Source organism: Solea senegalensis, linkage group LG6 (assembly GCF_019176455.1).
Source record: "Solea senegalensis isolate Sse05_10M linkage group LG6, IFAPA_SoseM_1, whole genome shotgun sequence".
NCBI lineage: Eukaryota > Metazoa > Chordata > Actinopteri > Pleuronectiformes > Soleidae > Solea > Solea senegalensis.
The window spans coordinates 25,716,699-25,742,737 of NC_058026.1; the positions used below are offsets into that span (position 1 = coordinate 25,716,699).

General features: G+C 41.7%; 1 protein-coding gene across 2 annotated transcripts in view; it reads left to right on the forward strand.

The window, feature by feature from the left end:
* Positions 1 to 2,925: 2,925 nt before the first annotated feature.
* The window catches only part of coro2aa (coronin 2Aa), a 32,148-nt gene continuing 9,034 nt past the window's right edge, over positions 2,926 to 26,039 (forward strand). The window contains exons 1-5 of one of the 2 annotated variants that reach the window (XM_044027976.1): positions 2,951 to 3,008; positions 17,741 to 17,820; positions 22,355 to 22,555; positions 25,000 to 25,116; positions 25,697 to 25,846. In XM_044027976.1, the coding sequence (XP_043883911.1) occupies positions 22,355 to 22,555; positions 25,000 to 25,116; positions 25,697 to 25,846 (468 nt within the window). In that variant the 5' untranslated portion in view covers positions 2,951 to 3,008; positions 17,741 to 17,820. Of the gene's footprint in view, positions 3,009 to 17,740; positions 17,821 to 22,354; positions 22,556 to 24,999; positions 25,117 to 25,696; positions 25,847 to 26,039 lie in introns of both variants that reach the window. The other variant, XM_044027975.1, reaches the window with a different exon arrangement.

The window sequence follows — 26,039 nt, forward strand, 5'->3', positions numbered from 1 at the left end:
CACAGAGTTTGCTCGTCTTTTTGGATTATTTATGTCTTAATATTTGGCTCGATTTATTGAATATTTCAGTCCTTGTGTACCACGTTCTTATAGATGTACCCGTGTTTGCCTTATGTACTGGTTTCTATCTTTTAAACATGCTTGGGTAGCAAAATTTGTTCAGTGTAATTTAAAAAATAGTCAATTTGTGCTCAAAATAGACATTTGGGTTCACTTACAAAAATACAAAATAGCAGTGTTCAGTCAATAGCTGTCAAAACTGTACACAGGATAAACAGTAGTTTCTTTCTCTCTTCACATACAGTATGTAGGGGCTTCTAGAATAAAACAAAACTCTCTTTCATTTTAGTTTATTGTATGAATGCTGAACTTTTCTGGACTCTTGAATTGAAACTGAAGACCAGAAGACACTACGTTGACATTTGATTTGTGGAGATTGTGCATTAAATCATTCATTCACCTGGATTTTTCCAGGTTAAAGCGAGACGTTTTCTGGGCAACAGCTCGGATCACCTCATTCAGTTACTCAAAAAAACACAAACACGCACACAAATCCATTTACATGGAGCAATTCTAACATCCATTCACACGCTAGACAGAAATAAATCACTAAGAATAGAAAATGCTTTCTCAACATTGCAAATAATGTAACACAAGGGCCAGAGTAACAAAAAAAAGAAAAGATAATTGAATCGAAGCATTAAATTTTATGTCTCGGACTAACAAGCATTTAGAATTACGTCGGTCCAGGAGATCAAATAAACCCATGAAATAAAAAACATGACAGTAATGAATTCAATAAAAGGAGGAAAGAACAAAATAAAACATTCAATTTGTAGTCTATAGTAAAACGCCCTGGAGTAAATAAAAATGCAGAAGTGGTTGCTGAAACAAACCCACAGTTGAGTCTGTAACATTTGTTTTCCATTCTCGGGGAGAATTGTGACTCCAGACAACTTCAATTATTCAAGCGCTCTGAGCCTCTGGGCAACGAGGATGACACAGCTCTCACTTTGGTTTTTAGGTGAACTGCTCCCTAACATGAGATGGAAACTGTGTCAAAAAATAAAATACGAGTTGATCTTCCTTTATTCTTCAAAGGGTTGATTGTACTTAATGAGATTTATTAATTAATGTGCAACATAACGACACAATTGTACAGAAAACCATAGAAAAACATGGGTTTCATCTATGGAATTTGGTGTATTTCAAGATCTGCAGATGAAAACCATGTAAGACCCAAGATGTTCTTCTTGTTATTGCGGAGACAATTTTTTCATTTATATTCTTAAACGCCCCCAAAAACCACTAATGCAGCCAGACCACTTGAGTCCTCTTTGCTACTGACATCAGGAAAACTGTCACCTCTGTCATGGATCTTCTTGTAATAGCTGAGTTTTAACACCAGGGGGCGACAAACTCTCAAATAAAGTTATGGAAGTTATGGTTTGTTGTTTGTTTTAAAGATACCTTTAAAACAAGGTATGTAGTGTGTGGAATCCAGGACAAGGTGTTCACAGAAACACACTCTCTGGAACTTCTTCCTTTAGCCATCATGGTTAGAATAAATGAGGACAACAAGCACTCAACAAACACTTAACACCATATGTAAGGAATAAGTGACACTTTATTTATAATCAAAAAATAAATAAATACATATTTTACATGATTTTCTTTCTAAATTATCCGTTGTCCCGACTACTATAGGCTTCAAAATAACTGACATGATATGAGATTTTTCTGTTTTACATATACACTTTTTTCAAACATGAAACTTTTTGTGGATTAGCAAATCAATTGACATTTCAGTCCACTAGATGGAGCCAATTGCTCACTCTCACTGGAGCTGTTGCGTGAGCAGAGCACAAAATATGATTTTGCAAATACTCCTACTTTACGATAACGTGATAATATTGTATCGTGGTGTCTCTGGCGAGTTCAGCTATTCAAAAACAAAATGAGGTGTTACAGAAATCTACAAATCCTACACTTCTTTGTGCATTTTTCTTTCTTTTTTGTTTGTATTATGTTCACATGTCTGATAAATTAAACGTGACTTCATTCATTCATAAACTGGGTCGCACGCAACACAAGGTACATCTATCTATTTACTTCCCACATTTAATTTAATTAGTTTACAAACAACTTTGATTAAAAAAACAATAGTTTAATATTATATACAGTGCTTAACAAATGTGCAGACCACCATCCAAATCCACAGCTGCCCTAAATACACAGCAATGGTAATAATGAAAACACCAGTATGTCGATGCGCTTTAACCAAGATGATATTTTGAATTAACTGTATATACTGAAGTGGTGTGTGCGCATCATCCTCGATATATGTCATCATGATGGATTATGAAGATACAATTTTTCATTTCTAATCTCTAATCCCAGACCAGTCTAGAAGTTCACTGGCCCCCAGGTCACTTGGACTTTGAAGCCCCTGCAATAAAATAAAATGTAGACACTTGTAATTAAAGCAAATTATATGTAAATGTGATACATATAACCACATATATTATTATTACTATTATTATTATAATAAATAAATGTTCACTGTTGCTCAGTTTGGGCCAGTTTTCATTGTAGTTTTAAAATAAGTTGAGGGCCACAGGACATAGGCTGGGGGGGAGGCATGTGGCCCGCGGGCCGCCAGTTTGACACCACTTGCTTTAAACCAACCTGGTTGCCACGCCCCTCCCTCCTCCCTCGACGCGTCCTCTCATCCCTTCCTCCTGTTCGGTGCTCGGGGAGGATGACTGTCCTTCGTCGTTGAGCTTCTCCCCGCGTTTATTTACTTTGTGTTGTCCTCTCAAGGTCAGCGCGAGCGTCATGACTTTTTAATAACCACCGCCACAACTCGTCCCTGTCAACTGAAGTCTTCCTCCTCCTCCTCCTCCTCCGGGGACACCGCCGCCGCCGCCGCCGCTGTGTCCTCCTCGCCGGTGGAAACCATCACCACCACCTGCCGACGCCTTCCGCGCCATATGACCGTCTCAAAGGTGAGCTCACTCCCGCCTCACTCAACTCCTGCTCCTCACTTTTTGGCAGCCAGCTCCTCCTCCTCCTCCTCCTCCTCCTCCAGCTCTGCTGCGGCATGGAGCTGGCAGCTTGTCCCGGGAATAGTTGAGTTAAATTCAGGTTGTGGTAAAACTGGATGAGAACTGTGAGGCTGTGAGCTGCTGCTCCTGCTGCTGCTCCTCCTGCTGCTCCTCCTGCTCCTCCTGCTGCTGGTCTGTGTGTGTGTGTGTGTGTGTGGAGCACAGATTATGTTGACACTTCTGCAGCAGATATCGTGCACGTCATTATGTGCACAGCTGCTCAACATATACATTCTTATGTATGTGCATTTGTTTAACTTCAGAGTTAATTATTGCATTATTGTTATAATATTATAATATACCAGTGTACCAGTGTATCAGTGCAGTTCACTACATTATCTCATTTGCTCCCTCAGGTGACAAAAAGTGGATTAATAGTTGGATTAATAATATTTTCAGATTATAACATTAAAAAGGAATTTTCTTTTTTTCAAATCTTATATATCCTGATCATTTTATGAGATTTTTTACGACATCCTTTATGAACCCCTGGCAGTGTATACTCAGGTGCCAGTTTATTAGGTACACTTATCTAACACTTAGCTGTTTTTAAGTGTGTGATCACTCTGGAGATGGTAGTTAGTGGAGTTGAGCTTGTTCCTTGAGGTCGGAGGTGAACCTTACTGTATTGTAAATCCATGGTGAATGAAACGTTGTTCAAATGAATTGAGTTTACGGTCATATGTGTGATATAGGAAGTCATTGAATCCTCCAAAATTGCTTTGTATTTCTGCTTGTGGGAAAAAAACCAGATTGAAAACGGTTTCAGTCGTTTGAGTTTTGAATACAATCCTCATTTTTACTTTTCCTGTCATTGACCTTATTCCCACCAACATTGATCTCATCTTGCACTTGTTACTTGTTCAGTAACTCTGGATAAAGTGTCTTCACAGCAGATAATGATGAGGACAGTTGCACTCTGGCGTCGTTGTGGTTTGGTGTCGTTCATATTTCTACTGGAAATAAATGCTGCTTTTTCATTTTTTTGAATGAATGAATGAATGAATGAAAATGTTTTGTGATCTTTGTCCTGACCTGAATCTCTTCATCTTTGAAACTCTGTGGCAACATTGACACGTGTTTTATTGTTTTTATCGGCAGCATAGGAAGCTTTTTTTTTTGTCAACATAATGACAATGACATTTAAAACACCAATTACAACGACAACAGCATAATTGATAAGCGATAGTGTTGGATCACTTTAAGTAGATCCGTCATCCACTTAGTGAGTGAACTCCTGCCAACACGTCTGGAACAGCTCTTCATCTGTAGGAAACCAAGAGTACAGGAGCGATACGACACGCTGTGATGCGTTCAGGAAACGTTGTCACGGACGAGTCTGTTTTTGTGTCTCTGGCATGTTCTCACACCGACTGTGAGAACAACACATACCTGAGACTCTAGCGCTCTGTCCAACCTGTGACCTGCACAGTTTTCCATGAAGAAGCACAGAGTTTGGATTGTTTTTGAAACGACTTTGTGACTTCAGTGCTGCTCACAGCCGTCACAGTCTGGTTTGAAGGTGTGCTCTTGAGCAAGTGCATCCCTGAACCTTGAATGGTAGAAATATCCGTCTGGTAATCTAGTTGTGACCCGTATTCTGGAGTAAGTTTATGAATTGATGAACTCAGAGGCTTTTTATTTATTGTACTTTGAACTGCTGGTGTGATCATCTCATCTAAAAAAAGACAGGAGGAAATGAAAATAATGAAACTAAGGAAAGACAGGACTTTGGACGATTAATCACATGATCTTAAATCGATTAAAATAAGTGAATGTTGGAGTGTATGTTGGGTGATACCTGATCCTGGGCCTCAGAACAGTTGCTCTCGTTGACCTTGAGGTGAGATTGTTTATCGCGGGGAAAAAACCTTGAGGCTGTTGGTAAGACGAAACAAAAATATCTGAAGACATCATCTCACTTTACTGAAGTATGTTCACTGAGAGTTAACATTACTGCTGTGCAGCGCTTATCTGCAGAATGTGTCAAGTTGGTGGCATCTTTTTCTTCTTCTTTTGATCAGTACGTGTGCTAATACACACTGAGGTGAAGAAACCAGTAGAAGGTTAACTGTAAATCATAATTATTGTGCCAGTAAAGGACTCGATACCTTATCTTGTGGTTGAAAGGGTGCGTCTGCTTCAAAATGAGGATCGTATGTGACAGAGTATGGCCCACCGCGTGGTTCTGGTTGGACGCGGTCAGACTTGGACAGCTTCTTGTTCCACCTCACACTCACAAAGGTGACGGTCTTTTTTAAATGACGGACTTTCACTCCGCTGGTGCTTGTTACCAACAATGTGCTGCTATTAGTTTCCGTTGCATCGTAGGCCATGAGTGTGTTGAAGAATTAAGAATGAGTCCTTTTTGCACACACATCAATTAGTGACAGTGAATTTGTCCTGTGCATTTAATACAGCGGTGAATGCAAGAAGTGGGCAACACTTATCTCCCGTCCCAGGATTGGACCGGCAACCTTCCAGTTACGAGCCCAATTCCTTTCCTCTTGGGCAGCCCGTGGCCAAGAGGAAAGAAGAAGATGATGATGATATAACAATAATAAAGAAAACAAATGCTGACTCAGCATTCCCAACTAAACACGCCCACAAAATAGCTGCTGTAAATGCAAATAAAGATTCTATCACTCATTAAGTAACAAAGAAACAGCCTGAAGGTGAATGAGATGGTGTCACTCTGTTGCTTTACAGAAACAAAGCAGAGATGTTTGACGCCTCATACATGTTCAAACCCACAGAACAAAGACCCCCGTGACTCCACCACCACTCGCTCCCCCTGAACCCTCCACGCACCAAGGTGACTTCATGATGCATTTAATCCCACCGGTCACTGTTCACCTCTGACTCGCTTTCCTCTCTGAATTTTACAGATATAAAATGTACTAAAGGAAAACTAAAATGTAGTGCTTTCATGGTGATTCTCTTTAAATAACTGTTTATTATTTATTGAGTAAAGAAGGCAACAGTCGCCATCATTGCCCAACACCGGCAGTTCCTCTAATGCAGCTGAAGTGAAACCACTTAATGTAGTAGACAGATTTCAGCAGTTTGAAAGTGCATTTATTAAAGGTTTAACATTAGATATTCAGACAAAGCTCTGAGGCTATGGTGGCTGTAAACAATGCTTATCTTCCTTGTTTGTTGATTCATTTCATTGGTTAACCTGAGGTTAATATCGCTGATATCCCCAACGTTGAGCTGACATATTTAAGTTGATTGTTTTGTGCTACAGACATTTTTTTATTTTGTTAACATGTTCCTCATCTGTTGTTTTGCATATGGGCTGTGCATATTCATTTAGTTGACACTCTCTTTTTAAGCAGACATTTGCTTCCTGCCAGTTTTATCACAGTTTAAAGTTTAAAACATTGTTTACCTTCTAAAACTCATCGTTTGTCCATTTAAGGTCCAATGAACTGATGAATGAGTTTAAGTAGTGGTGTTTTTGTCATTTGGTGATTCAAATCTGTCATGTGTAAGTGCACCGGCTTCAGGTCACAATCTGCCGGTGCTTGTTAAGGATGACGACTGTACTCGTCCTGACAATGGTTCTGAAATCCTAAAATGCTCTTATGTAAGTGTAGAGTCTGCGTGTGACCACAGAACCTCTCACTGTTGTTGTCAGGTACACAGCGGTGAGCGACCACCGTCGTCCACGCACAAACCTGCCGCTGCAGGGCTCGGTCATTTCCACAGTCAAGCGTAATGACTTTTTAAACAATGGCTTCAAAAGGCCTGTTTGTATTTCCAGTCCGCGCCCTTTCACGTTACGTCACCCTCAGATCAGCTGTGGCAGATTGCACGTTTCTGACGTGACAGCTGTTCCACTGTTTGAGGATTATCTGGTGTTGCTCCCACGTGTGTCACACGGGGAGAGGATTACTTTGAAAAGAAAGAGAGAGAGAGTGAGTCGGGGTATCTGTGCAATGACAAAGTGAAGCTCTGTGTCAGGGCGGGGGGTGAATGTGTGAAAAAAGTCACACCGCTGGTTAGTTGTTAAAGGTCCTGTGTGCAACATTTATTGATTTTTTTTTGACTATATAAGTGTACGATTGCTTTGAAACAATTCATAATAATCTTAATATTAAGCAGCATTGCTTGCACCTGCTGCCTTGCCAGCAGGTGGCGCTTTGCCCTTGACTCAGTTCTCATGTTACCTTACATGTCAAGTTTTGTGCAGATTGTTCTATATACAGCAAAGTTACAGGGCACTTCCTGTTTCATGGCAAAATGACTGACTTCCAGTTGGGTCAAGGTCATGTTCATAGACGCGTTCAAGGTCGGCCTCTTGTGTTACGTATGAAGTTTCAAGCCAATCCGTCAATGTTCGGCAGAGTTGCAGGGCGCTTCCTGTTTCGCGGCGAATGGTCGAAAATTCGGCAAATTCACTCTGGTTGCCGTGGCGACGCCCTTTTGAATCTGCAAGAGGTTGTGATAACGTTCAACTTTGATGTGTCTCGTACAAATTCATGCTTTGGGATTTATGTTGGTGCGATTGTCGTCCTCAGACCAGTTTGTTTATTTACGAAACATGGACGCCAAATTCAAAATGGCTGACTTCCTGTTGCGTTGAGGCCATGGTCCCTGTGGACTTTTTTGTTCATCTCGGACTGTGACAGGTCTCTGCCAAGTTTTGTGAAATTTGGTGAAACTTAGTTTAGGCTTTTCCTTACCGGGGTTTCACCTTTGAGGGCGCTACTGATCCATTTTACACCACTTTTATGTATTTGACTTATTTTATAAAAAATGTTGCCAGCTCTGATTTGCGTGGCAATTTTTTTAACCAACGTTTAGTACCTCGTAAACCCGAAATTCTAGGGAATGCAATCGGCCCTCGCTTCAATGTGTGAGTGCTCGGGCTGTAATAAGCCTTTTCTAAGTTAAGCGTCAGTCAAAGCAGTCACAGCTTGCTTTTCACATGTTTTACATTCTGTGTACCAAGAACAACAGAATAAAAAGAGAAGATGAATGCACACATTGTAGTAATGAAAGTGCGTCTTGATTGTGAGGCAGATGGTTCAGTGGAGTCTGGTTCATTATTCATGAAGTAGCTTGGGTTCTCCACTGATGTTTGCTCACCATATTGATTGCTTGAGCCGCTAATGGCGGCGAAACATGCTGTCAGAGCAAATGTACGTTGGCTCTGTGACGAGGGAAGTGTGTACATTTGTTTATTGGACCTGACAAGCGTTTCCTTTCTAATGCTGCCAGATGGATTTACAGGAACTTTGAGCAGAGCACTTAAACCTGAAAACCGTGCAGGGTTCAAAACAGCTCATTGTTGCTGGACTCCTAATATGGTGGTGATGGTGGTCTGCCACTCTTGATGCACACTGCAAAATATCTATAAATCACATTAGAGCTCAAACAATTCATCGATTAATCGTTTATTAATCGATTTCTAAATGAATCGACAACTATTTTGTTAATCGATTAATCGGTTCAAAGCTTTTTTTCCACCTATGGTCCCAGCTCGCCTCAGCACGGCACTGCCAAAATAGTACCTACTCAATGTGGGCGGAGTCATCACAGCACGGCCGCATGAAACCGCCGTGCGTGACCAGAGCACAGACTCCGTCTGACACAGTCACTGAGCTGAAATACAGCGGCAGGTCGCGATCAGCAGTGCTGTCGTTAAATACACCAGAATCCTCTGTTAAATATTGAGATTTTAGACATTTCCCTGGTGATTGTTGGAGATTAACCCACGTTTTAACGATTGTTTAACAGTCTTTTTAACTGATCTACAGTTCGGCTTGATTCTTGTGTCGGACGTCTCTTCCTGTGACGGCCCTCTGAACAATCAGTGGCCGGCAGTCTGACGTCGTCACGCACGGTAGCGCGTCAGCTCGCGTGGAACCTTGAGCAGGTACTCAAAAAGTTCCAGGTACTCTCGCTAGTGGAAACGTAAAATTACTGTGCCGAGGCGAGTCGAGCCGAGGCGAGCCGGTGGAAACACGCCAGTTCAAAACTTGGCTCGACTGTGTTGCGTATGCTTTATTTCAAATACTCAGGCCCTCATAGTATAAAGTAGGGTTGGACAATTTAGGAAACACGTCTAATTGTGATATCATGATTGTGATGTGTGGGACACATGAACCACATGCTGTCAAAAATGACTACTCACATGCACATTTGACATCCTTACACACTTAAAATGAAAAATATGTTTAAACTTGGAAGAAGGGAATAATGAAAATGTGTTTTAAAGGTGCACGTCCATGCCAGGGTGTGTCACGTCTCACCCACTATCTGCTGTGGGGCAGTTGTGACTCAGAAGGTCGCGCAGGTCGTCTTCTAAACTTCACCCAGTGACTCAGCTCCTAATGCCAGTGTGTCCCAGGGCGAAACACTTAATCCCTCTGTGTGGGCAGTGTAACGAATGAATGAGTCAAATCTTTATTTTGAACATGTAAACTAAAACCATGTATATGAGAGCGTGTGCATAAATAGAGACCAAAGAAACACAGGTGAGACACAGGTGAGACACAGGTGAAACACAAGTGAAACACAGGTGAGACACAGGTGAAACACAGGTGAGACACAGGTGTTCTTCTGAACACTGCGTTGACTTCCATTCATTTGGACCGTCTAAACAAAGCTTTATCACTAACCCTAACCAATACCTCAGAAATGAGGTTTTGCCTCATTAGGACTAGGTTTTGGGCTCCTCGAGGACCCGTGGTCTACTCACAACTGAAGTGTATTTTTCATGGAGTGAGTGAGCTGCAGACTATCATAACACATTAATGCAGTTAGCTAATGGGCATTATCTGATTAGTGGCCTCCTTTGGCCTGAGTGTGCATGGACGCAGCAGCAGCAGCAGCAGCACAGTGAGCAGCAGCAGCAGCAGCAGCAGCAGCAGCAGAACAGCAGCAGCAGCAGCAGAACAGCAGCAGCAGCAGCAGAACAGTGAGCAGCAGCAGCAGAACAGTGAGCAGCAGCAGCAGCAGAACAGTGAGCAGCAGCAGCAGCAGAACAGTGAGCAGCAGCAGCAGTGAGCAGCAGCAGCAGCAGAACAGTGAGCAGCAGCAGCAGCAGCAGTCTGTATACACACGTAGAGTATAAAGGCGAGATAATACCCTGGAGTCACATGAAGTGAAACTCACCTTGGCTACAGTTACTATGGTTAGGATGCTTGAGTCTATACACTGTTTCAAGGATTCCTGTGACTAGGTCATTGTCTTTGCTCCATAATCCATCATTCTTCAGCCATTTTGTCATTTATCATGTACTGAAGGTAAATTCTGTAACAAAAAGAACCTCATTTTACATAACCATCTAATTTTAGAACATCAAAGCGTATCCGCCCCTTCCCTGTGTTCTTTGATGGTGAATATTTATTAGAACTGTGTTTTTTCCCTTCTGTCTGCACATAAGCTTTGATTTTGCTGTGATTAACACAACAAAAGCTCTTCTCACTCCAACACCAAACACTCTTCACCGAAACTGTGACATGATTCCTAATCAGTACGACACAGTTGTTAGTTAGTGAGAGATCATTAACTGTGCTCTAATGAAAGCTTGGTAAACGTCCAAGATTTCAAAGTCAAGATTTAAGCAGTGGTGTGCACAGACATTTGGAAGGGCAGGGGGCGGGGACATCCTTTACATCAGCGAGATTATCTATACAGCACTGAACATGAGGACATGTGTCTCAGGACACATGTCATGTAAGGACAGTAGGGAACTTCTTTGATTGGAAGGACCCACAGGAAACAAAGCTGCTAGGGTTCGATTCCCATCTCTGTGAATGGGTGAATAACAAAACTGTAAAGCAGCGTTGAGTCGTCATCAAGAGTAAACTCGAGCTGCAAATAACGATTATTTTCATAATCGATAAATCTGCCGATTATTTTCTCGATTATTCGTTTGGTCCATAAAATATCAGAGAATCTTAAAAGACGTTGATCGGTTTTCATCAAACCTGGAAATGATGATGTTCTCAAATGTCTTGTTTGGTCCACAAACCAGAATGATTCACTTTTAATGATTTCTTTGTTATCAGAGCAAAGAAATGAAGAAAATACTCACATTTAAGAAGCTTAAACAATTGGAAATGGAAAAAAGCTTTGAACCGATTAATCTATTATCAAAATAGTTGTCGATTCATTTAGTAATCGATTAATAAACGATGAATCGATGAATTGTTTCAGCTCTAATGTAAATACAGACCGTTTTTATTGTGGTCTTTTCCACTAAACAGTTCTAGCACGGCTCGGCTCGACTCGGTTTGATATCAGGCACGTGGTTGTCCATGACTATAGCACCTCCTTAATGTGGAGGAGGTGGTCGAAGGCGTCGTGCTACACGACACAAACACTGATGAGTTCAGTACTTCCTGCATGACTGGAGCAAAGACACAGTCACTGCCACTGAAATACAGCTGAACAGGTTGTGGCTCACTATCTCCGGCTTAAACACACCACAATCCAGATTGAGAGTTTAGACAGTTCCTTGTTAAATGTTGGAGATGAACACGTGTGATCAGGATCAGGATCAGGAAGTCTTTTTAACTGATCTACAGTTCGTTTGAGCAGCTGTTTCCTCAGCTCTCTCTTGACCAGACAAGATGCTCATTGGCCCCCAGGTCATTTGAGTTTGACACCAGTGACCTAGCATGACTTGAGTCTGGACCCTCTTGTAGTAAATCAATAAGGTCATTGATTCCAAGCCAGTATTTGTACGTGTTCTTTTCAGAGCGATTACATTCCTCGTGTCTTAAGTCATCGTAGTAAAAGACTGCATGTGAGAGCGGTGCACATGGTGCACATGGTGGACTGACTGTACAACAGAGTCTCACTCTCTGTGTTTGTTTGTGAAATCTTCTGGAGGAAAAAACAGAAACATTTGTGTGTTGATGTTTTTGGGGAAATGTGTGTATTTGCCAGAGGTGTGCTGTGTCTTTGACATGAATCCAGATGTTTGTTTCTTTGGCCGTTCAGTCCACAGCCCGCTGCCAACGTTGATGTAAGCAGGTATGTAAGGCTGTGATTTCACTGCATGGGAATTGTTTCATGGCTGTGTTGATGCAGATATTGGGCGTGAAAGAATGAGGTGTGCTGCACAGGCGTGTTGACGCGTGACTCCCGCAGCATTTCATCTTCGTCACAGCATGTACTGTGCTCGTCCATATGCTGGCTCTTTATTTCACATGATCAAATACTTTGTTTCCTACCATCGCTCTCTGTCTCTTGATTGTCTGTTGACGATGTGATTGAAGTGATAACAACCAGACTGTCCACATGCTCAGAAGTCAATGTATCCATACTTGTCTGTACTTGTGAGACGTCATCAGCCTCAGTCCAAGTTCTGTTCCACTTCTAAAGGACGCGAGCAGCGACGGCGGTTCTCGCTCCGCCCGCTTTACCAAGTAAGCATCGGGTGGTGACTTGAGCGTACTTGGGAAAGCCATGTATCCCAGAATGCATTTCGGCGGAACGCAAATACACAAATATTTTCCTCTGTCCCGGGAACAAAGTTTTAACATCATTTGAGATGAGACATGAGTTATTTAGAATTCAAACATGTGGTTTGTGTTTTAAGATCTGACGTATTTATAGTTTGGCAGCGACGTTGTCGGAGGTGATAAGCTCCGCCTCTGCGGACGCTCGCTGCTCTCGCTGTTACCTCGGCCTGATGAAGTAATGGCGTCTCTGTCATTATTGTTATTTACATGCTCGGTGTGATCCATAGATTTGTTGTTGACGTGTTATTTTGTTTTAAATGTAAATGTTTTGACCTGACAGTTTGAAAGTGTGTATATTATTAATGTTTTGTTTATTTTAACTTTGAATTTTAGATTTATATTAAAGTCGCACGGTCATTGTATCTGTATTTAAATATAATATGTACTTATATGTATATATATATATATATATATATATATATACATATATATGTATGTATGTATGTATATAAATACATATATGTATTTATATATATACTACTGTACACTTCTGTAATATATCTATTTTCCACATGGTACTGTATATTTTAATAAAAGGAAAATAAGTAAATGAAGTTAAATATTTAAAATGTGAAAATAATAAGGATATTTATGCATTTATTAAAAGTATTTCATATGTTCATTTATCAACACTGTAGGTGGCGGTAATGAGGCTTAAGCACTCGCCCCACCCGCGATACTTGTGTACTCCAGTGTTACGAGAAGTTCTTGAGTATTGAGAAAGGGCCAGAGTGTGCTTTCGCTTTTCTGTGCAACACAGAAGCTGCAAACAGAGTTGCGTGTCATATTTAGGCTAGTGCAGACAAAGATTTATCACTCAGTGATTTTATCACACCTCGGCCTGTTGAGACACTGAGTCACTAATGATCTCACCTGTGCTTGTTCTCACAGGTTGAACTTCTCAAGTAACTTTATATTGCAGCATTAACATACTTTAGTATACTGTAGTATTTTCAAGCGTCTATTGACCAAACGGCACAAGAGCTTATACCATGTTTTCTATTTTGTTTTATTTAACCTTTATTTAACCAGATAAAACCCACTGAAAACCCATGGAAATCTCTTTCCCTGCAGTGTAGCTGACAGGTCACAAACAATAATTGTACACAGGCCCTTTTGTAATGGTTTCTCATCATGTGTCTCATAAGAAGAGATGTAACAGAAAGTTCACAGTGATGAGTGAGTCGACAAATCTCAGGGCACCGTGAGACGTTCAAAGAGTCAAAGCTTCCATAAACAGCACATCACCATCGTCACGTGAAGAAATCAGAAAAGTTCCCGATACTAAAAGTTTTCTTGATTTGAGAAAGAAGCAGGTTTTATTAATTATCACATAAGTATGTGATATAAAGGAGAGTTATAAATCAATAAGTAAACATCCTTACATTTGAAACTAGCTCTACATATAAATATGCTGATGTGCTTTTATATCAGATGTAGGTTTTTGTTTATTTGGACCAAGGTTGATTTAGTTTCTTCCAACACACACCTAACCTAAAGTATTAAGTTAGTATTTTCATGACAGTTGCGTTGACCTTTTTGTTCCAGCAAAAATAACTTATCCATAAATATTTGAGTCATTCTGTCTTATTAAACGTGTAAATCTTTTTTTTTTTACGGCCTGTGCTGTGACATAAATGACTGTCAATGCGTTGTGAATAGTTTCCTTTTTCCTGAGTGTCCTGTGAGGCGACGTCGGGTCTGTGTGGTGAGCACAGGTGTTCCTCCACATTTGCACCGCGAAACAACAAAACCATGAGCGTAGAGCATGCAAATACATGATCATTTGAAAAAGCTTGACCCTCCCTGTGTTTGCTGCTGTGCATGTGACAGGCTTCTGCACACAAACCTGTTTTTAATGGAGGCCTCTGTGGACAATGGCCGTCAGTTAGTAGTGGAGCTGACCTTTTCAGAAATCCACTACACCTGTCTGCTAGAACGAGACTTCACTATTTGCCCGATTGAGTGTTTGAAGCCCAAAGAGAAAACAGTTCAAGTACAAAAAGCCCAAACCTCACAACACCAGTTAAAGCAACACACACTGGATTGCACTTGGCACAGAAAGCAGGTGTTTTGGAGTCAAAACACAGTCAGACGGATAATCAGCAATGACAACGTGAGGAAGGGAAGGTCACCGCGTCTGTGCACTGTCAAAGGCTTTGGACTATTTTCTCGCAGCAGCTGGCTATTTGTCTGTGGCTGTGTGATCTGTGATTAGAGAGCAAGACTCTGGTTTGGCCTCGCTGGAAAGAGTCACAAGCTTTTAAAGGCCTTGCTGCCCTGTTCTTAGTCGGACACACAGTCACACAGTTAACCAGAGCCAAGACGTGAATGAAAGAAAATACAGAGTGGAGCCTCAGCCGCCGATAACTATCATGAATCAGCGCGACAACATACACCAGGACAGTCCTCTGTCAGTCTGCGCCATGATACTGACATGAACGTGAAGTACAAGTGCACAATGATCACTTTTGTGAAGGTGAATAGAAATGGTGACGATCTTCAGGTGTAGGTGTGTGTGTCGAGTCCTTTTTGATGAGCCAGGTTTTTACCCCTGTGTGTGTGTGTGTGTGTGTGTGTGTGTGTGTGTGTGTGTCCTGTCTCTTATCTCACAGGCGTGTGTGACCGTTGGACTTTGGTTTGTCACTAGTCTGTTTGTGCATTAGTGGTTGTTTGTTTAAAGCTTATTTTGCGATATTATTTTTTACAGTAGACATTGTACTACTGTATTTACTCCACTGTATTTATCTACTGTCACCATTCACTTTGTAGATGAAGGTTTTACACTTGCAGAGAATATAATGAGCTATAAATGTAATTCATTCAATGCTGTGGAAAAACTGCCCCAGTCAACCTGCTGCATCAGTGAAGATCTCCTTATGGAGGAAGATCACATTGCTCTTCTTCACCTGCTGCCATCTTGTCCTCTTCTGTTGCACCCGACTGTCCTCATGTCCTCCTTCACGACATCCATGAACCTTCTCTGTGACGTTCTCAACTTAAATGTGTCTATCGCTCCACCGTTTGCAGCTCCTACCTTGTGATAGACAGATTATACCTCATCCAGTCCTTTGTACTTGTTGCAATACACTTAAAGGGCCAGTACAAGTCATAAAATGTACATTCCCACTTGCATTCCCTTGTAACCTAAACGTGTTTTCTGCCCTAAAATCACTTGATTATATTATATAATATTTGGCAGATTATACCTCGCCTATTCCTTTTTGTTTGTTTGAATAACTTAAAATATATCAGTACAACCCATAAAATGCTCATTTGCACTTTATGAACTTTATTCTTTTAAACTGATTGTCGCTCTTACCATTCAACCTGAGCTGTCCCTTGAATAAGGTCATTTCTAATCCTAATCTCAATTTCTTCAGCTCTGCCTCCAAGACATACATCATAGCAGATCTCACTTGTTATTTGTTTTATAAATGTCTCTCATTATATATTTTATTTTGATATTTACTGGACCAAATATGTCTGAGGCCTTTGATGCCAAAATGCTACATGCTTATATTCAGCATAATCCAAGCACCCGTAATCTCTCAGAGTTGTAAGAATGTCATCAATATATGGACATTTTTCTGTTTTTGCAGACCTTACAGGTTTAGAACAGGGGATAAGTTTTTATTTCACTTAATCTTTATACTGCACATTATTTTATTGTCTCTACTCGTATAAATTCACACATTTATTTCCACCTTAAATCACGCAGGGTGGTCCAGTGTATTCACTCTTGTTTTTATAGGTCAGTGAAATCTAAGGCAAAGTTCCAACTATTAGTTAATAAACTTACAACACTGCAAAGAAAAAAGGAGTGTTAACCTCTCACCACAGTACACTTTATAAATTACAAATTGTCACACTTATAGCACAATCTCAGGTGTGTGAAATACTTTACATCTTTCTTTTAATCATCTGACATGCAGCGCCTGATTCCCTGCCCTTTGTCACAGTCAATTTTGTGTGTGTGTGTGTGTGGTTGTGTAGTTTGGATGGAGATAACTATGTAAATACTAGCTCAACACACAGTGTAACCTGCCAATACATTCAATAAAAGAAATAAAGAACAAGAATCACAGTAAGCACAGCTCCTCACTTACAGTTTTAAAAAAAGAAGAAATGTCGTAATGCCATTCCCTTTTTCACTGACGCTCAGACCTGGTACCCCGACTGAATCACTACATGGTATCTTCCACAAGTGCAGGAATGCACGTTTTGTGCAACAGCTGTGCGATCGATCCGCCGCCACTCACCAGCTTTTTCTCACCCCGTCCTCATATGGACGCGTTGGCGCGGCCTCCGGTGCCGCTGCTGTGCCATTATGTAACGTTTGAGTTTGACGTGAACGATTCACTGGGCTCTGCAGCAGCTGGGCGTTCGGCCAAAACAATCCAGCTAATTGAATTTTAAGGGGGAGAAAATGTGCATTTGTGCTTTTAAATCAAATCTCCTCAGATGGAGAAAGGTCAGACGTCACAGAGGTGAGGTTTCGTTTGTCCGACTCTGTTTTAGTGCAACTTTAACGATATATTACAATTACATAGGTATTCATGTAGCTGATTTACTTGCAGTTCTTGGACACATGTCCCCGTTACTGTATACTTCCCTCAGTGAATCCAGGAATAGTTGTGTATTAATAAGAAATCAGAAAAGAAAAAAAAAATGAATGAGAATGAGCAGCCCTCCCCTCATCTTCTTCTCCTTTAAAGATGAAGCGACGCATCGTGATTGAGCAAACAGTGAGGAGGAGTGACGAGAGGGAGTGGCACTCCAGGAAAGACAGCGAGTGTGATTACCTGCTCTCTCCCTCCCTCTCTCCCTCTCTGTGGGAGTGTACACACTCTTGCGTTCCTCTTGTGCTTGTTCACACACGCTCTCGTCTTCATGCCTCTCACACACACACCCACCTCCTCTTCCTCTGTGTGTGTGTGTGTGTGTGTTCATCAAAGAAACAGATGAGATTTTGGACAGGCAGCTTGTGTGTGTATGTGTGTGTGTGTGTGTGTGTGTGTGTGTGTGTGTGTGTGGTGTATGTGGTAAAAGACTAAAAGTTTGACCTAAAAGACGGGTTTATGTTTTGGGGATTTTTTTGGGTCGCCAATCAAACACAGAGACATAACTTTTTTCTCACTGAAGGACCTGCTGCTGCTGCTGCTGCTGCTGCTCCTGCCGCCGCTGCTGCTGATTCTCGTACAAGTGACAACTCAGTTGACAGGGTGAGTGCTGCTGAACCAAGCTCCCCTCACACACACACACACACACACACGCCACACACACACACTCTTGCTCAATTGCATTGACATTTATTTTCTTCCCTTCCTGTTGTTGTCTCTCTGTCTGTCTCTGTCTCTGTCTCTGTCTGTCTCTGTCTCTTGTCTTCCATGTTCTGCATCTGCAATTTGACATTCTGTTGTGTGTGTGTGTGTGTGTGTGTGTGTGTGTGTGTGTGGGAGAGAGAGACAACTCACTTTTTACCCCTGGGGATTCAAACTCCAGTTTTGTGTTTGCATGTGCAGGAGACGAGCTTGAACAGGATCAAACAGAAAGTATTTCATCACACTAGCTCATTCCCTCGACTTGACTCTTTTTTTGTTGTCCTGTTTCTCTCCTTCACTCACGAGTTGAAAGTATCTTCCATTTTCTCCCCGACATTCAAACAAAAACAGTGAAAATGACGTCATCGTCGTTCACCGTCCCGGTCAAGTCGTCTCTGCCCACAGACGGTTATTTATGGTCACGTCCACCCTTGAAAACACTACCATTGACTGAGTGATGTGCCCTGTGGTTTGCAGTGCAGTCTGTTTGAGGTCTGTTCATTATGTTTCATTATGAGCATGCATGGTTGGTCCAAAGTGTGGAACTTCCTTCAGGGCTGGATTCTCTGGCTTCTTTACTCATAAGATTTTATATGTAACACATCTTTCATTAAAATGTCTAAAACGATGAGACTAATGTTGTATATTGAGTAGTATGCTTACGTTTCCACTGCTCTTTAAATCCATGGAAATGTGTTAAAGTTCTTTATTTGACATTTGTGCGTTCTGCAGTCAGCATGAAATATAAAAAGGTGAAAATTGCCCTTAAGAAAATATTGAAAATGTTCCGTTTCAGTACCAATCTTTCAAAACTGTGTGTTATAGCGTTGGTGCTCTGTGTCCAGTTACAGTGAAGCTCTGTCTAGAAGTGCATCCATGATTTTGAATCACGCTCCCTTGCATTATTATGTTTGCAGCACAGGAAGTGTTCACTCTCCTGAGGCTGAAAATGAATTGAAAACTCTCCATTGAGTTAATGGGAAACCTTTATTCTTATCATTTCAGTTAAGAGCTTATGAAAACAAACCTCATGCTTGACTAAAGTTCCTGTTTTAACTTTGACTCACTCTGCTTAACGTACTGGTTTGTGCACAGTTTCCCTGAGTTACCTGGGATGAAGTGGTTAATCCGTCAAGCTAAACCATTTGGCTTGTTTGCAAACTATGTCGTGACATAGTGAATCTGCTGTGTCGTCACATCTGGGAACATTTTTGTCAGAGCAGATTCTTTTTTAAATGCCAGTGCATTAGATTTGAACTACATGTACTAGGATAGGGAACAATCTTTTATGGTATTCTTGCTGCCAGCAGCTGTGGCCTGAGGAATTATGTTTCTGTCCGTTTGTCCATCCATTATTTTAAATTGCAGTGTCAGGAATGCCATGCAAGAATCTCCACAGATTACGCAAAAATGTTCCTGATTAGGTTTCCTTAAAGGTCGCGATGACCTTCAACAACTTAAACTGTGGCTGTGATTATTATAATTTTGAAAGAAAATGATGCTTTATATTCAAAAACGGTTAAAGATCAACTAAAACAAACACTTCTAGTCATTATTTAAACATATACGTCAAGCACAGAAGACGCTGTACTTCATGAAATGACCTGTATTAGTTGGTAGGACGACGTGATTCGTTTCATTCCACATCTCCACGCCCTCCACAGCATGTTAATCATTACTTCCCTTATATCTGTTCGTGAATTCATATGCCTGTAAAACAGCCACCTAATAGAGAGGGCGTGTGATTGTGTGACGGCCTGAAGATCGGGAAGTTCACAAATGTGAACTTTGATGTTTGTCCCTGGTTATAGTTACTGAGTGAAAGAGAAAATAAAATGTCTTCACCAACACGATGTACACACACACACACACACAGAATGACATACGTGGCCATGTGTGCTGCTCTAAAGCAATAGCAGCTATAGGATTACCGGTCTGGCTGTTATCCTATTACAAGACAGAGGTTGTAAGCTGTCATCTGTGTGTGTGTGTGTGTGATATCAGAGTCCATGGACACACAAACCGCCTCAGCACAGACACTCACACCTGTGTATCCTGCGTCTTGTGTTTCACTCTGAGCGTTTACAAAATATTACGCTTACAGGATGAGGAGAGCGGGCCGGTGCGTGCCTTAGATGCTGGATTCTGGGATTAGGTTCAGTGTTCTTCCAGGACAAGACTTACACGCGTGATAGAAGAATGTAGCTGTAGGCCCCGATGCTACATGAGTAACAGACATCTTGACACCAGTGAGTAAACTTTGAACTGCTCCTTCTGCAGCAGAGAACCAAAGAGAGGAGCGGCTGCCGTGGTGTACGATGTTTACGATGAGTTACGAGTTACGAGATGAGATGGGGAGAAAGCTTTGCACAAACGTATACAAGTGCAGACCACTCGTGACTTCTGGCCAAGCGAAACAGATTAAAGTACAATCTTATTTTAAAAAGTCATGTCTCCATGATCAGTGTGTAGTTAGTGCACTAATGGCAGTCACTTGAAATCAAACCAAACTTCCCCAGCTGTCTGTGAATGTGCCTGTCTGTCCTTTGATCAGCAGAAGCTGCTGTTAAAAATATCCAGAATAGTGTTTTCGTCATCAGCTCCGCGAGGATCTGAGGGACAGACCGTCCACCGCGCCGCAGCCCCGAGCTGAGAGAGGGAGCTGATTACGAGCTTCTGCCTCTGGACCTGTGAGCCTCAGCAAATCATGAATGCTGATTATACTGAGCGCACAGAAATGGACATCCACTGGCTGATGCATTTAAACACCTTATGTCTTCATGGCCTAATATGTTACTGTCACGTTCACGTATGAGGAAGTATTTTACTTTTACTATGGTAGAGTGAACAGTGACGCTGACAACGTCGCATTGCCTCACATATGTTATCAGAGAACTTTGAGTTTACACAACTATGCAAACCTCTGAGGAGGAGGAGGAGGAGGAGGAGGAGGAGGGAACTATGCTGCTGAGTCGGTCTGAACATCCTCTGATAACTGAATATTGGCTCACACACACACACAAAATCAGAACGTGTCTGTGCACTTTATTACTGACATAACAAACACTGAAGACGCTTGACCACAGTGTCTACAGCTTTAACACATCAAGACAAACTCTGTGTCTCACCTAACGTATCCATTCGCAGCACGACAAGGTTAATATTTGTGGTTTTGAGTTGAAAACTCTGCAACCACTGAGTTTAAATGTACACGTTCCCTAAATCTTCCCCAGGTTCTCATCTGATGCCAGGTCACAACTGACTTTTTATTCCCCAAGACAAATGTCAACCCATTGTATAAACATGTACAGCACACATTATACCCAGCATACACCTTCATATGAACAGTTCCATATGGTACAGACTGTGTTTGCAGCATATACAGACGTTTCTACCTCAATGACATTATCTTACAGTGGATTTTTAGAAATAGTTTGTACTGTCAGAACTGTACTGTAAGTTTTTTGGGCCTTACATCGTTTTCTTGTATTTTTCGTTGAAAATACTTTTTTGTTTTTTTGGTAATGCAGAATCTTTATGTAAACAGGGCAAACACAGCCGTGATCATGTGGATGTGACGTTATATTGTGTGAGCCTCTTAAACACCTGAGCAGTTGAGTGCAGCTCTTTGTCACATTCCTGTGTGACAGTGTGAGGCTCGCCACAACGGCCTGAAGGTAGAAGGTGAGAGGTGGAGGAGAAAGCGGAGATGCACAGACTCATCATCTCCACCCCCTCCGTTCATGTCTTTGGGATGCTCCTTTTTTTTTCTCCAGACATTTTTCTTCCGTTTCTCTCCAGCTTCCACTGCTGCAGCCACACCTGCATCATGAAAACCTAATAGTTCTTTTTATTGTCATTGTGGTGTGTGAAGATGGGCTTGTATGTCTGCTTGTTTTGTTCATCATCTGTCTTCGCTCTCCGCCCATGTTTGGGCACAAACGTCTTGTCCATCAACCTCCTCCGCCCCTAATTCATAAGTAATGACCGTGCAGCAGGCGAGCAGGGAGCCAGGCGGAGCAGCGGCGCAGACATGTTGGCTGGCTGGACCTCGTCCCTGTGGACCAGAGCCACTGATCACTCACAATAATTACATATACATTAAAACGTGGCTAAAAAGAGACGTGAGATTTGACTGGCAGACGTCGCTCTGGTTATTCTTAATGTGTAGTTTACCTGACTGTGTGATTTATTTACAAATGATTTCATCTGTCTGTAACACAGATGAAATATAAAGCGATATAATGGTTTTTATTTTTATTCTGAAATTCAAACACACCACTTTGTTTGTGTGTTCATGGATAGCCATGGATGCTGTGGATGGAGCAGAGTTATTAATGCCTATAAAAAGCCCCATCATCATGACTGTGCGAGGTGGAGGATTCTCCTCGACTGACCTCTCCTTTCCTCTCTCGTCTCCTCTGTCCTCTGTCAGATGACATGGCGTCCTCAGTACCGCAGCTCCAAGTTCCGCCACGTGTTTGGTAAGGCCGCCACCAAGGAGAACTGCTACGATGGCGTGCCAATCACGCGCAACGTCCAGGACAACAACTTCTGCGCTGTCAATCCACGTTTCCTGGCAGTCATCACTGAGTGTGCCGGGGGAGGGGCCTTCCTGGTCCTGCCTCTCCATCATGTGAGTGCGTCCACTACGTGCTTACATGACCAAACAGATGGTCTTTCAAAATACTGATTATAGATCCTATTGATGCTATTTTTCTGGATTGCACTTGTGATCATTAATGTTAAGTTTGTGTCCTCACTTACAATCTAATCACCGTATTTTGACAATAATTAATATAAGAATGGGCTTGTGCCAGAATTGTAGAAGCTGTGATATACAAGGACAATGTCTTTCTGGAATACAGTGATCACTTTCCACGTCTCTTTTGATACGTTAGACATACTTTTGTCATCCAGACAAAAAAAACCAAAACACTGGTTTAAATTGTGAGGAGAAAAACGGAAAGGCAAGTTTGTGCTTTGTAACGAGGGACACACAGGATCGCAGCCCTCAACGTGCCTCGAGTAAAAACACCTGTGGCTTCTCCCTCATGCTTTCATAGATTCAGGCTCTGCAGGTGAATGTCCCCTAAAGCTGTATTTAACAGCTTGAAGGAGGCCTTTAGTTTTTCATTATGATTTACAGTAGTTGTATAAGGTCCATACAGTCCATACAGGGTAAGGTTATATGGGTACAGGTGGACAGGTAGGTTCATAGATGCTAGCAGTAGATACCCGCTGTCATAGATTTATTTGATTTGCAGTTTCAGTTTTGTTTATCGTTGAAAACGAGGCCTGCGTGAAATGAGAACCTCACCCAGAGCTAGAGTGTGTTCACAGCAGTCATTGAAGAGTGTAACCAACAATCTCCACCATGTGTCAAACCCATTAACCCGATATGAACAATAAAATGAACATATAAAGTACTTTCATAATGGCTTAATTCAAAATAAATTCAATAATTTTTCCTTTGAAATGACACATGACTCATAAAGTCCTAGAGTCAGACTAAATTCTCAGTGTCTGAATAACGACTTCAGACAGCTTTCATGGTGTGTGTGTTCCTGCACACACACACACACACACACACACACACACACACACATCACACCTGGTAAAGACAGCTCTGCTCTCAGAATATAAATAGTTCAGCCGCGATGAAGCCAGAAGGACTTGTAAACACTGGGAACCTCCCACAACCTAAACATGTCACTTTTCAAACACACCTTGGATATTGTTTATACATATTATGGCATCTGCTGCTCTTATCAGTATCAGTATTGATATCTCTAATGCACTCGTGCACAGGTTGAATTTACAGTCCTGCTGTAGATCTTCACTCCGGAGTCATTCATCAGCCAAAACTGTATCTTCCACCTTTTTTCCCTCTTTCTGTATTTCTCTGTTGTTTGTATAAGAATTGCATATGAGCTTAGGAATGACATAACTCATGGTTAGACCCTCCTCTTCAGCACCTCCCCCTCCACCTCCTTCACATCCCACCTATGTGTGTGTGTGTGTGTGTGTGTGTGTGTGTGTGTGTGTGTGTGCACTTACAGATAAGCTATTGTCCAGAATATTGTTGTTCTTTTTGTGGCACGGGCCTGAAACCAGACGTTACTCAGGCTTTGATAAGAGTTGGGGACATTAAATCCACCATTGTGTCACTTTAACCCTCATAGATATAACAACACAAGTACTTTGTCTAATTACATGTGTGTGAGTGTGTGTCTGTGTTAGTCCTTGCATAATACCAGTGTTCCAAACACACCCAACTACCTGCACAGTCATCTCGCCCACAGGTGTGTGTGTGTGTGTGTGTGTGTGAGTGAGTTTCTACAAGCAGGGGTAATTAACAATCCTGTTCAGGCAAAAATACTGAATGACTTTGACTCATTTACTGTCGGGACGTGTGTCAACATCGATGCCACAGAGCACGGGTTCTCAAGCTTTTCATACCACCTGAGGAAGATATTGAGCTCTCAAAGTAACACCATCATCATCATCATCATCATCATCAACATTAAAATACAGTGGTGTAAATGGGCCGAGCAGCAGATCAGTCATTTATTTAATTGTCTATGCACTTGAAACGTCCTCTGCTCCACTCCTTTCACATACCCAGGTACAGTATACAGTAGAACAGTATTTCTGATTGTTTTCTACCACCAGAGGAAGCTCACGTACCACTGATGGCGCACGTACCACAGTTTGAGAACCATGGCCATAGAGGATTTGAGTGGTTGAGAGCTGCAGTGGCACTCCTAGTCTGCACACACACACACACACACACACACACACACACACACACACACACACAGGCTTCACCTTTTTAACATAGCAGCTCATGTAGACGTTCACAAAAATAAACAAAACAAAAAAAAGACAAACTGAGCATTAAGTTTAGTGGATATTCAAACTGACCTTCATCACATTGTCAGACACATGAATGAAAATGAGTTGATAACAACTTGGCTCCAAGTGGCCAAACGATCACTTAGCGCTGCTTTAACTTTTCTGATTGTTCTTGTTTTTCCTTAGCTGCAAAAGAACTGGATTTCTGTGTTTCTCTATCAGACAGGTAAAGTGGACCCACACCACCCCAGAGTGTCGGGCCACAGAGGGAACGTGTTAGACATCAAATGGAATCCCTTTGATGACTGCTGCATCGCCTCTGCTTCTGAGGACACAACGGTTTGTACACACACACACACACACAGTCTGGTTTCCATGACTTCAGAGGACATTACATTGACTTTCATTAAAATGCCAGAGACTTACTTTAAACACAATAATATATAACATGATCTAACCCCATCATGTTTTTCCTCCCCATAAGGAAGACAAGGTACCATAACGTGACATATTTAGGTCCCCACAACATGAGTAATACCTGGAACACACACACACACACACATCTTTTTAAGGACTTGCACTGACTGCATTTCATTTGGACAAAGTGTTATCATAACCACAATTTAAAACTTTGCCGTAAACATAACCAACTATTCATTTTTTTTGTTTTGACAAGGCCAGAGGAAAGAGGATACTAAAGAGGAAGTGAATACAATAATAAAAACACATTCACTTACATCTCACCTGATGGAGCCAACTTCCTGCAGACAGTTCACTGATTGTTCACAAAGCATGTCCTGGGGCTATGTCTTTTATTTTCCATATTCTGTCGTCTCAACCTCCCCCCGGATTATTTCACATAAATGTAGAGGTGTAGATTGCAGAGACTGAGCGTGGTGCATTTTTCTCGCGTGTGCAGGTGAAGGTGTGGGAAATCCCTTCTCACGGTTTGCTGAAGAACCTCACGGCGTCGCTGAAAGAGCTTCAGGGTCACAGTCGCAGAGTGAGCCTCATTGAGTGGCATCCAACTGCAAACAACATCCTCTTCAGCACAGGCTATGATTACCAGGTAACACACACACACACACACACACACACACAAAACTGTGTCATTGAACAACAATAACAATAAATAAAATGTTGTTGGCAATGACATAAACACATCAGAGAGTTCTCTCTCTAGCTGTGAGGTTGTTCTGCGTGGTTTGGTTGAAGGGACCTGTACTTCTGATTAGATTAAATAGAAAAGATAATCAAACCTC